Source organism: Eleutherodactylus coqui, chromosome 10, assembly GCF_035609145.1.
Source record: "Eleutherodactylus coqui strain aEleCoq1 chromosome 10, aEleCoq1.hap1, whole genome shotgun sequence".
Taxonomy (NCBI): Eukaryota; Metazoa; Chordata; class Amphibia; order Anura; family Eleutherodactylidae; genus Eleutherodactylus; species Eleutherodactylus coqui.
Window position 1 is genome coordinate 60,853,729 of NC_089846.1, and position 13,333 is coordinate 60,867,061.

The 13,333-nt window shown below is 46.9% G+C and overlaps 1 protein-coding gene across 1 annotated transcript in view; it reads left to right on the forward strand.

The window, feature by feature from the left end:
* The first annotated feature begins 1,366 nt into the window (after positions 1 to 1,366).
* Positions 1,367 to 13,333, forward strand: part of SAE1 (SUMO1 activating enzyme subunit 1) — a 50,047-nt gene continuing 38,080 nt past the window's right edge. Inside the window, exons 1-3 of the mRNA XM_066581130.1 lie at positions 1,367 to 1,521; positions 4,049 to 4,160; positions 8,826 to 8,999. Coding sequence (XP_066437227.1) covers positions 1,430 to 1,521; positions 4,049 to 4,160; positions 8,826 to 8,999 — 378 coding nt within the window. The 5' untranslated portion in view covers positions 1,367 to 1,429. The remainder of the gene's footprint in view (positions 1,522 to 4,048; positions 4,161 to 8,825; positions 9,000 to 13,333) is intronic.

The following is a 13,333-nucleotide window of genomic DNA, read 5'->3' on the forward strand; positions in this document are numbered from 1 at the left end:
TAACGCCATTCGCTCGTTCAAACGATAAAAGAGCCCTCAGTGACACGTCACTTTTTTTCTTCCATGATGGGGATCAATGGGATGCGGAAAAACACACAGATTTCTACACTAAGGCCGGCCTCACACAGACGGGTCGCATTCTGTAGCGGAATTCGGCTCCGACAGTGGCCGGCGACCCTGCGTACCTGTAATTTCTTTACTGCGGATGATCATGGACACTCGCCATCAGTCATGTGCAGTAGAGATTCTTTTTTTAATTTGTATTTCCCGCGCCGTCGCTGATGATACGGGTACCCACAACCTCTCCGCAATGTTAATTGTGGATGGACTGCAGGTCAGACAGCTTCCATTGACTTCAATGGCAGCCGTCCATGACGAATCCACACAAAAATAGAACATGCTGCGATTTTAATTCTGCTGGTGAAAATCGCAATCACTCATCTAAGCGGATATGCGAATGCTCTATTTTTTAATGTGTGCAGAATACCACGGATCATCCATGCGGGTGACTATGGCGGATTCTGCCATTTTAATCCGGTCATGTGAGAGTGGCCTAAGGCCGCATGTACACGGGCGGGTCGGATTTCGTAAGCGGGAGCCCACAGTGGAATTTTACCATGCCTGGCCGTAACTGTATTTTCTTCTTCTTGTCTGTACTGTGGATGGTCCGCACGGCTCGCCGTCGGACATGCGCAGTACAGATTTTTTTTTTGAACTGCTGCTTTTCCTGCGGAATCTGCAATGTTAATTGCAGACGGGCCACGGGTCGGATGGCGTCCATTGACGTCGATGGAAGCCATCTGTGTGGGAACTGCAGTAAAATGGAGCATGCTGTGATTTTTCATCCACGAGCGGAAACTGCAATTAGTTTCCGCTCATGAACATGAAAAATCACTTTTCCATAGTGTGCTACGTTATTGCTGCAGAACCCGAAGGTGGGCTCTAGATTCCGCAGCAAAAGTCCATCCGTGTGCAGGCGGCCTAAATCTGCGTGAAACTGATATCACTTGAAGATACCTAAAGCCATACTGCACTACTGTAGTAGCACACATGGCAGTGCTCCTCTCTGCCGGCAGAGGGAGCCATCAGGGGCAGGACTAGCACCATGTGATGTGGCGTCTTGTGGCTTCCAGCTGTTAATCTACAAGAATCCAAAAAGCACTGACAGAAAATGAATAGGAAATCTTTATTCTAATAACGGGATATTAAATTGGTTCGAAAATGGAACTCCCCTTTAACAGTTTCTGCATTTCAGCAAATCCGTCGCTATGACAACGGCTCGCTGCACGGACCGACGCAGTCCTAGTCACGTGACAGAGAGGAAAAGGCGGGCTGGGGAGGGGTCACATGGTCCGGCAGGCAGGCAGTGACGTGTTTGGCCCCGCCCCTGTTGTCGTCCATTCATTCGGTGTGTGAAGACCGGGAAAAGATGGTGGAGAAGGAGGAGGCGGTGATCAGCGAGGAGGAGGCCGCGCAGTATGACCGGCAGATCCGCCTGTGGGGGCTGGAGGCTCAGAGGAGGTGACCGGCTGCTAGGACACGTGGTGTGCCTTGTGTGTAGCAAGCTATTGTCATGGCTGCTGATGTGTGTTCTGTCCGTGATTCAGAATCCGAGAGCCGTGGCTGATCAATACCAGCAGTGACGGTGCGCCCGTACCGGGGGACGCGTTCGCAAGTCACGTTTTCGTTGCTTATTTTCTGTTGTGTGCAGAAAACTTTGAAGCGGATCCAATTGCAGTTTTTAGCGCAGTCGGTGCGCCAAATCTGAATGCGGAAATCGCTTGCAATCATACACGGATCGCAGTCAAGAACTGACATGTTCATGCGGAATAGCATCGGAATTGACAGCTGAATCCGCAGCAGGAACGTGCGCCGTCGCCTCCGCCACCATTTTACCGGCAGATTCTGAGCGGAAAATCCAGCTGCGTAATCCTAGCGAAGCGGAGGAGACCTGAGTCGTAGACCTGCGGGGCAGATTTTGCACGTCAGGCTGAAAACCGCGACATCCGCATTAGCGCCTACAGACGTTTTCTGTTGAGTATCCGCTGTGGACGCACGCTTAGGCCACTCCCACTCAGCTCGCTGTTTACTGCAGCGTTTCAACCGCTGCACGAATCGCGGTGTAAGCCCTCCATTGATTTTTTATTTTTATTTTTATTTATTTATTATTTTTTTAAATTGGGGCTTTGCAGACCTGCGCCCGCAAGAGGCGTTTTGTGAACACGTGTGGGTGCGGCATCATTGTTAGGGGCCGCGCCCATCTCTGGGTCCACTATGACGCGGTACGATGTGGTCGTAGGGATGACGTGACCGCTGTGCGATCCGTAGCGCTGCGCTCCTGTGCACGCCGTGCGATCTGGACCACGTTTATAAGCCTTCAGGGTAAAGGGCGATGTAGTCGGTGACCGCTTTACAGGCCGGTGATGTGCGGCCCGGGCCGTTTTGCATATAAAAACACACTATTTGCTGCAGACTTGCGTCCGTTTTTCACATTTTTTTTTGTCTTATGTATGTGAAAAAAAATCGTAAGGCGGCTCTAAAAATGAAATCCTTTACACGATGTAACACGTGTCACATGACTGCTGTCCGCTTCTTTGTTTTTTCTTTTTTTAACGCTGCCATAGAAAATAACGGGCAATTCTTGAATAAGAATCGTCTAAAAATAGGAGAACCAATGATTTATCAAACTCGGACTATTGGCCCCAGAGAAAAATCACAGAATGGTCGAGTTAGAAGGCACCTCCAGGGTCATCGGGTCCAACCCCCTGCTCAGTGCGGGGTCACTAAATCATCCCAGACAGATGTCTGTCCAGCCTCTGTATGAACACTTCCACTGAAGGAGAACTCACCCCCTCCCGTGGTAACTTGTTCCACTCATTGATCCCCCTCCCTGTCTAATATCTAATCTGTGTCTCCTCCCTTTCAGTTTCATCCCATTGCTTCTAGTTTTCCTTGTACAAATGAGAATAGGGCTGATCCCTCTGTACTGTGACAGCCTTCAGATATTTGTAGACAGCTATTAAGTCTCCTCTCAGCCTTCTTTTTTGCAAGCTAAATATTCCCAGATCCTTAAGGCCCCCTGTCCACGGGCGTTGCGGTATCCTACGGCGGAGATCTGCAGGATACTGCCGCCCGGAAGCAGCATCCGGCAGTAAATTCGCAGCATGCTGCATATTGCTGCCCGCGAGCGGAGAATCGCAATGATTCTTGGCTCGTGAACAGGGGAGAAGCGCTCTCCATAGCAACACTGTGGAGAGCTTTCACTGCGTTCCCCGCGGCCGGATTATCGCCGCAAGGAATGCAATTCAAACCTGCCCATGGACAGGCACCCTTAACTGTTCCTCATAGCACATGACTTGTAGATCACTCACCATCCTGGTAACTCTTCTCTGAATTTGCTCCAGTTTGTCTGTCTTTTTTTTTTTTTAAACTGGGGGGCCCATCACTGTTTGCCTTTTTGGCTGTTGCATCGCACTGTTTACTCATGTTCAGTCTATGATCTATTAGTATTCCCAAGTCGTCTTCACATGTGCTGCTGCTTGGCTTAATTCCTCCCATTCTGTAGGAGTTTAACACAGAATCTGTCTAGAAAATTGCCATTCATTTGTGGTAAAAGCACCTTGTACATGGATTCTGCATTGGGTTTACCGTACATGGATTGGTCACATAATCTGTAAGGGAAAGGCAGAGAGGTCCCCATACTCCTACAAGACCATCCAGTCCCTCTGAAATTGGTGGGGTAAGACAGCTATAGTAAAATGTGCATGGGGGCCTGTCTGTGGAAACCTTACGGGTCATTTGGCGCTGCAGTCACCGCCATGAGATGGTGTAACGATGCATCAGAACACAATGCCGGGAAACTACTAGATCACAAACCTAGACCACTATGCCAGGCCAAACTTGAAGTAGTCTCCTCTAAGCACCACATCTGACTGTCCTGCTTAAAATGATATAGATTACACCCCTCTAGTGAGTTAATGCATTCAGATTAGCTGCTGATGGGACACCATATTGGAGTGCTATCTCAATGCTTTTTCCTTCTCCTTAGGCTCAGATCATCCAAGGTCCTCCTGGTTGGGCTCCGAGGACTGGGCGCTGAGGTGGCCAAGAATCTCATCCTGGCAGGAGTGAAGGGGCTGACGCTGATGGATCACCAGGAGGTGGGTGAGGAGCACCGCAGTAATAACGGGTCATTTACTACAGCGTCCAGCAGCATCCCGTATGGAGGCATCTGGACATTGTTATAGACTGTATATACCAGCTTGCCCACAGCAGACCTACGGGCTTGTTTGGTGCAAAGAACATAAAGAACCTTTTCTTCATCGGGATATCAGGATCTGCTGCAGTGTGTCAGAATGTAACATGCAGTATTGGTGGCATATAGGAGACTCGCCACTAAGGCTCACACGGGCAGATTCCAATTGCAGAATATGGGATCAGCGCCCGCGTGGAGGATCCGCAGCAAAATGCAGCCATTTAAAGCCATGTACTTTTGCTTTTTCGCTCACACCCGCGAATAGAAATTGCGTATTCCGTGAGCGGAGGAAAAATCGCAACATGCTCTATTTTGCTGCTGACGCCGCCCACTGAAGTCAATGAAGGCCATCCGACCCACAGCCCATACGCAATGAACATTGTGTATGGGCTCGCAAGTACCTGCATCATCACTTGGCGACGGCTCGGGAAATATGAACATTAAAAAAAAGTGTGCTGCGCATCATTAACGGCGAGCCACTGCGGTCATACGCAATATAGATTCAGGTACACAAGGTCACCAGCTGGGCCTCCCGCGTGCGGAATCCAGTGAGCCCGGCCTAAAGACACTTTTCCTTCCCACAAGATGAGATAAATGTCTCTAATCGTTGGGTCTGACCACTGGAGCCCACCACGATTCTGCGAATAGAGAGGCAGTACGCATGTTTGACCTTTTCTCCATTCATTAATGTCGGACAGAGGAAGATATCTAGGCGCAATGACCTCACTCCATCCCATAGGTGTAAACGGAGCGGTGTTCATGGGGGGTTCCAGCAATCACACATGTATCCTCTAGCCTGTGAATAGCGGAGAATAAATATCTTCAAGCTCTATTCACATTTGTCATCCGGGGGTCATTCTGCTGTTCTATTACAGGAACACAAAACCATCAATTTATAAATCCGTTAATGGTAAAACGGGCATTCGTTAAAGGGGTTTTCTCACTTTTTACTATTGATGCCCTAGCCTTAGGGTAGGTCATCAATAGCAGATCAGATGGGGATCTGGCGCTCATGATGCCCGCTGTCCATGCAGCAGGACTACAAGTGTAATAGATGGCTTCAGCCCCATTGAGAGTCCTGCCTATCTGCTAGTAATGACCTATCCTGAGGATCCGTAATCTATAGTGCAAAAGTGAGAAAACCCCCTTAAATGAATAATCCTTTGCAGATGTGAGCAGAGCCTTATGGGAAAACCCCTGTAACCTTGTAAGGAAAGGGTGACCTTTCATGAGATGCTGCCTATATTTTGGGGTATTGCATGTGCAGCAGTATTGTAATATACCCCTATTATAAAGAGAAGGAGGGTAACTGTGGGAATACGAGATGTTTAGCCGATCTCTTGATACTGCTGGAGAAACTGCCAACGGCTGAACGCTTCTGGGTATGATGTATTACTTGGCACTCATTCACCTACTTTCTGTTCTGGCTAACAGAGGGGAAGTTTTAAAGCAATGTCCCACCCCCATGGTTGCAGGACAATTTTTTTTTTTTCCCCGGGATTGCAGGGTGGAGAGGGTATATTACCTGTAGTGATCTTTTTTGTGGTCTTTCCGTTCTGCTGGTTTCGTGTGCTGTTTTTGAATTGTAGAGATGGCCACTGCGATCTTTACACAGGGCATTGGTAGTGTTTGGACCATACCTGCTCTGTGATTGGCCAGTGCTGCTTATGTGATCAGTGCTGTCTAATCCCAAAGCTGTGCATAGTGTAGCTAAAAATGGCAGCCATCTTGGCTAATCTAAGATGGCACCCAGAAATGGAGGGATGCCCGAGAAGATCTACAGGTAATATACCCTTCTCCACCCTCCGGTCCAGGAACAGAATTTTGTCACTTTAAGGCCACTTTCACACTGCAAAGAGAATCGCACTAGATTTCTGCGTTGCGAGATGCACAAATATGAACCTGTTCTTTTGAATGGGGTCATACACGTGAGCAATTTTTTTCCCGAGGTGCAGAAAACAGTTGTGGCATGTCCTATTCTTGGGTGCTCCCTCACATCACCTATTGTTTGTAATGTGGCCAGCAAAGCATTACATAGCGGGCGAAGTGCATGCAAGTGCGATATGAGGTTTCCCATGAAAAACAATGAGAAACACTCCGTGTTCTTCCGCCACAGTTTTTCGGATCGCTACTTCCCCGAAGTGATGCAAAGAAGTTTTAACAAAAAAAAATGCCTCGCATCTGCGGGGACATTGTACGTTGAGTTTTATGGCCTGATATCGCACTCACCCGTGTGAAATGGGCCTAATGAGAACCTTGCAGTAAAATAACAATTCTAGAACATCTTTTCTTTGAGCTCTCCAAGTGTCTTTCTTCTGGAAACGTATGAAGAAATTGGCATCTGGGCATTACCATTTCCCTTGTCATTGGTTGGCGCATGTCCCTACATGCTGGCACTATCCCATCAGTGAGTTTTAGCATGACTGGGCATGTCCCATTGGCAATAGTAACATCCAGGTACTAATTTCTTTACACATTTCCAGGAGGAATAACAGAGGAACACCTCAACACAGAGTTGTTTTTAACTAATGGGGAATGCAAGTGTTAGAGATGCAGCAATCGTTAACATGACTGTTATTGCACTGTCATCGAGTTATAAGAAGGCGTTAAATGTCAATGTAACCTTTGCTACATCCGTAGATGTTTGCAGAGATGTTGTGGGTTTTCATAAGAAATTTGTGCAACACAAAGAAATATTCCAGTGCAAAACCATCTTGAGAGCCTCCTTGAGACTTAGGTTTTGTCTCGTTCACCGGATCTACTGGCTATACAGGATTACTTATAACACTAGCACTGTCTGCGATCCTGGACAGAATGTATTCTTTATTTCTGCCACAAGGGGGCACTCTGAGCTCTCAGTTATAGATGTAGAATCCAGTTGAAGTAAAATAATAAATAGGAAACTTCATATTCAGCAATTCCTGAATATATTTTTGTTAATGGTGCCCCTCCCAGGATCAGAGCCAAAAATAGGGCAGAAAGGGAAACTTCACATTCCTTGCGGCTTCCTGCGCTATTAGGATATTGTATATGGTGCATATATCATACATGTAACCTGGCCCTGGACATCACAATTTCTCTGTTTTTACTGTTTATTCCACACACAGATGGAGAAAATGACCCTTACTGTCCCACTAGGGGGCTTTTATGGATGATCGTGCTTTTACTATATAATACAGACGGCATGTGGGCCTCAAGCAGCCCGGCAGGGGATTTCTGGCAGCCCACGGACTCTGACATGACTACGATGTCAAGGGGGTAGTCACTAGCCTCTTGACATGTCATGTCACTAGTGGTATCGTTTCCCTAATCAGGGTCTAAACCTTACTGCTAGCATGACATGACTGTGTGCAGGGTGAATGACAGTCGTGTGACAGCCACATAACTGTCCTTCAATTCAAGGAAAGCCCTTTAGGTCCCAGCAGCGGCGGTGCAGACTTTTTCTATTTGGAGCCGTGTATATACTATATATAGGTAACTTGCAGTTTATACCAGACTAGAGTAACCAGACAGATGCTTGCAGTACGGATCAGAAGTCTGATTAATGAACTGCCTACCTGGAACTAAAGTTTATAATTCCAGGTAGATCGTTCATTCTTCATTAGACTCATGATCCATAATGAAAAAGGTAAGGGATCATGTCCACAGGTGGGTTTGAATTGTGGACGATCCGCAGTTCAAGCCGCCCATAGGGAGACATGAGCATCTGTAGCTTAATTAAAGCATGCAGAGGTGTTTGGCGGACCTTCTGATCTGAAAAACAACTCCCAGCATGCTCTATTTTGTCGCAGATCCCGCAGGGACGGCTTCCATTGAAGTCAATGAAAGCCGTTCGATCCGTGGTACACCCGCAGCTGACACTGCAGGCATGCTGCGGGTCCCACAGGAAAGCGGTAGATTTAAAAAATAAATAACTAAAAAGACTGAAGACCCGCACAGCCACGCAGAGGGTCCGGAAGGGTAAGTAGTGTCCTCTTGCCGCGGCCAGGGTGGGATTCCGCTGCGGTCTCCCGCACAAAGAATCCGACCCGCCCGGAGACTTGAAGGCCTAAGAGTTCAACTCCTGGGTTCTTACCGCTTTGGTCTCGGTTTCCATTGGCTGCAGCGGTGGCGTGTTGCTTACTAGCTGTGACATTTCCATCACTGATTCAGTCCCGATTGGCGTTAAGAAGTAACATCGCTTCCTTTTTTCGTATCTGCGGGGGAATAATCCGCAGCGTGAACACAACAATGTAAGTTCTTCTTCAAATGAATGGGATGTGGGTTTTGGCGTGTAATCCAGTCTACAGTCCCCTGTGTAAGCGTGTCCTTGGGCTGTATACACATGTGCAGGCTTTGTCTCCTTCCTGCATTGTTGTCACAGTTTTCTGAAATCGCTGTTTTGACAGTTTTTTGCCACAAAACTGGCTCTTTAAAATTATGCATAGATGTGAGGTTCTGACCACGTACGGATACTGCTGTACTCGACCGTTCGTCGGTCCTATATGATGAGTGGGATGCGCATTCAGTAGTCATCCCATTGGTTGGGATTGGCGCACACGTGTGTAGTAATTACATGTTGTACCCTCAGGTGTCTGCAGAGGATTCTCGTGCTCAGTTCCTCATCCCAACTGGATCTCTTGGTCGCAACCGGGCAGAAGCCTCCCTGGAGCGGGCGCAGAATCTAAATCCCATGGTGGAAGTGACGGTGAATAAAGACAACATCGAGGACAAGGAAGACGACTTCTTTAAGGATTTTGATGCGGTGAGTATAATCTAATTGGATCATGTATGGAGGGAATTAAATCATCCCGTACAATGAATTTTAAAGGGGTCACCTGCTTTAGGCAAGCCTACCAATAGGGGGGACCCCTTTATTACAGCAGAGGGTCAATACTGCAATACGCAAATTCTCATTGATTGAGGTAGTCGTTCCTTGCAGGGAATATGAGCCACAAAGAGAGTTCCTATAGGGTTTCACTATACTGGGGGTTACGTCACAAGTGCTGAAAACAGCATTATGAAGGAACACCCGAATGAAACCATTCATTGTCATTAGTGAAACGGACGTCACTTGGCTGATCGTTTTACAGTGGTTTGGTTAATTTCTGTTGTATTATAACGTCATCAACTGCTATTGTACACAACAGATATAGTGGAAATGAACAAAATCCTCATCAAACGGACACCAAAGTGGTGTCTGTTTCACTGATGACGGTGAATGGCTCTAAATGACTCAGTTCAGGGCTTGTGTTCGGCGCCTGCCATGGATCCTCCCCGTCCTCGTATAGAATCCCACCGCGTTGTGAAACATGCCGCGGTAACACCCTTATTTGGTAGTGCCCCACAGCACTTACTGGCTCGTTAAAGAGGTTGTCTGTTTTGAACAGTCCCATTTTCTTAGTCTTCCATCGTGGGATACTTTTTCAAGAGGTTGTCCTTCTGCCGTGAGCCTCTAGAATCAGGTGGGGAACTTTAAGTGTTTCATTTCACTCGCTTGCCTCTGCAAATGGGTCAACTCTTACACAGCGCTCATTTATGTCCTTTTGTTGAGTTCCTAGGCACGAGAAACAAACCTATTTTTTTTCTGCAGCAGCAGCCAGTGGTTTAGGGCCATGGACAAGGAAGATTTATCCCTTAACCCCTTGAGTGGCGGGTTTCCTACCCCCCTGTCGTGCCCACCAGGGCAGGTTTTTTAAAATGGTCTAATCATTGAATTTCAACTAATTTTGCAGTTGCGTCTCAAGAGCCATAACTTTTTCATTTTTCCATTGACATGGCCATGTGAGGGCTTGTTTTTTTGCTGGACAAGTTGTGATTTTTTAAACAGGGGGGAGGAAAAAAAGAAATGGGGGAAAAAAGAAAAAAAGGGGCCATGTCATTAAGGGGTTAAATAATGTATTAACTTCCTTCTCTGGGTCATTACGACGCACACGGATACCACACGTGTGATTGTATTTTTGATTTTTTTTACAAAGTAAAGGGAGACAAGTGTTTTTTTTAATTTTTTTCCTTTTTTTTTAATTTTTTTATTTATTTTTTGTCCCTATAGGAGACTTCCACAGGGACCCATCAGGACCCCTGATCACATTCCGGGGGTCCGATGGTGACAGCCCTTTACATGCTGCAGTGACAGCCCTTTACATGCTGCAGTCACATAGACTGCAGCATGTAAAGAGTTAACACAGCAGAGATCGAAACTTTTCTCTGATCTCTGCTGTAAGAGCTGGTACCTAGCTGTCCTCTGACAGCCAAGCACCAAGCTCTCCCTGCCACAGAGACCATCGGCTTGCTTCTGACAAGCCGATGGTCTCTATGGCAACCTGTAAACAAAGCAGGAGATTGCCGGCATATCGGCAATATCTTCTGCTGGTTTTTCAAAGCCCTTGCTTTGTTCTCTGTGGGACTGTGCAGGCAGAGCACAATGTCACAGCTTGTGGCATTGTGCTCTGCAGCTCCCATAGTGATACATAGCCCGGAAATCTTCCGGGCTATGTTGCAATGAGCAGTGGAGCTCGTCCCGGAAAATTTCCAGGCGTGCCACTCAAGGGGTTAAAGGTTTTGCAGCCTCAAGAAGACGGCCCCTTTTGAATCCCGTTAAGGGCATGTTCACACTTGGTGTCATTTGGTGCAGAATTTCCTCACCTGAAAAATCCACACCAAATGTTTGCTTTGATTGACCGCATTGGTGCGGATGTTGATGTGGCACCACACCAGACTTCACTCGCCCCTTCAGTTGAAATGGTGAAATTGGCTGTGGTTTAACATCAACTACAAAAAAAAAATCTGCTTTGTTTGAACATAGCCTTAAAGTGTAACTCGTTTAATTTTTTTTTTAAATGTACAGAATAGGTGATTCTGAGCATTTTTGCAATGTGCTGTGTTGGCCTAGTCTGTTGATTTTGGCTAGGCTAGGCGAAGATGTTGCTAGGGAAGTCCGTATTCACCTAACAGCATAGCGGAAGAGGGAGCTCCAGCTGTGCCTGCACTGTTGTCTCTGGTGCAGACACAGCTGTTTTCATATAGTGTTGTAATGTTTGTCTCATATTTACATTTTTAGCCTTACTTTGTCCTCTGGTGCCCCGCTACTGTGTTTCCCCTCACTGGTGGTGTTTATGTCGTGTCTTTTTCACAGCACCAGGAACAGAGCATGGGGCACAACTCTGCATATCCGAATATATTATGTGAAAATGAGTTCTCTGAACCGGAACTTGCCTCCCCCAAAATATAGCCGTTATAGGCAGCAGCCCCTCTTTGGGGCGGGTAATGCATATAGCAGAATCTCCCCACTTGTAAAGCCACTGATATAGCTGATAAGCGGCGGTGGACATGACATGTCTATTACCCCACTGCAGGGTCCTGGTAATAGGTCGTCTATGAAAAGTCTTATCAGCATTGACTCCTTATGTTCATCCCTACTTGCTAATGGGTTTATATCAGGGCATTGCTACAGATGTGATTTCCTGATATGTCAAAGAGTCGCACAAGGGGGTCCTGTAATGGCTGCAATGAAAAACCTAATTTCAAATCTGAGGAAAATAATAATTGTGCGCACGTGTGGTCTCTGAGAACAATGGCAGCCGCTCATTGTTAGGAGAGGAAGCCCCGTTTTCAGAGTCCGCACTGCACAAGTGTTGACAGGGACGCCTGTCTTGATAATAAAAGCTCCCTCTTTCGGTCCTGTGCCAGATTTTTGTGTCTGGGAGGAAGTTAGAGAGTAACAACAGGAAACTGCTTGGAGGAACGGGGTCATATTCTGTGTTTGCCCAAATACAAGAAGTGTCTATCTGAACTCCTGCACCTTGATTGTGTTCAGTTAGATCCATTGTAGACATTGGCGCTGGCAGATGTTCTTAGATCTTAGGTCCTCAAGCCAATGTCATGTTCTAGTGTAGCCGTGTTTGCAGGTCCTGAAAACCTGACCTGTTAGAGAGGTGGGGGGGGGGGGGGGGGGGAGGCTTGAGTTTGGGATAGTATTGCACAGGCAATGTTCACTATCCTACCGAAAGGAGTTGGACACCTGAGCAAGAATCAAGTATTATTTATTTCCATATGCTAATGCTTAGTGGAGCTCCTTTGGCCCTAATGACATTGGATACACTCCATGGCATTCTTTATACTAACGTCTGATACATTTCAGCTGGTATTTCCCTCGATTCATCCTGCAAAAGTCTGACAAGTTCTCTCAAAAAATGCATCAGGCCATCTACAATGTTTCAAGGTGCATCATCATTGGCCAGTTGAACAATGTCAGAATGTTCTATGGAGTGACGAATCGTGCTACTCAATCTTCAAATCAGACGGGCATACATGGATTTCCAACATGACAACGTGCCTTGTTACAATCCAACGCTGTTTTGGGTTGGTTTAAGGATATGGATGGTGCACCATTGGACAGGCTGCACAGAGTCCCACTTAAACCCTACTTGAACGTCTTTGGGATGAACTGGAACGTCGGGGCAGGAAATATTTAGCGTGTCCATCTTTGAGAGAACTCGTCAGAAGTTTGCAGGATGAACGGAGGGAAATACTAGCTGAAGTGTAGTATTGCAATAGAGCTGCAATGGAGAGTTTCCGATGTCATCAGGGCCAAGGGAGCCCACTAAGTATTAACATATGGAAATAAATCCTAGTTTTTATTCTTGTTCTGATGTCCAATTACTATTGGTAGGGTAGTGTATTTACTGTCGGCTCCTCAGACACTGCCACAGGTATTCTCTATAGGATAGTCTCAAATTGTGACCTTTTGAGGGTTGTGAGGACAGGAGCTTAGGAAACACTGTTGTAGAGCACACATGCACACAAATGTATGCAATGTAACATCTGAAGAGTTAAAGGGATTGTCCCGTGAAAGCAAGTGGGGTTATGCACTTCTGTATGGCCATATTAATGCACTTTGTAATATACATCGTGCATAAAATATGAGCCATACAGAAGTTATATACTTACCTCCTCCGGTGCTGGCGTCCCCGTCTCCATGGCGCCGACAGAAGCCTTCTTCTCCTTCCATTAGACGCGCTTGCGCTGTCCACTCTTCTGTTCTGTTCAATGGGCCGCTCCGGCGTGCTCGCGCCGCCGAGGTCTTTTGCGCATGCGCAG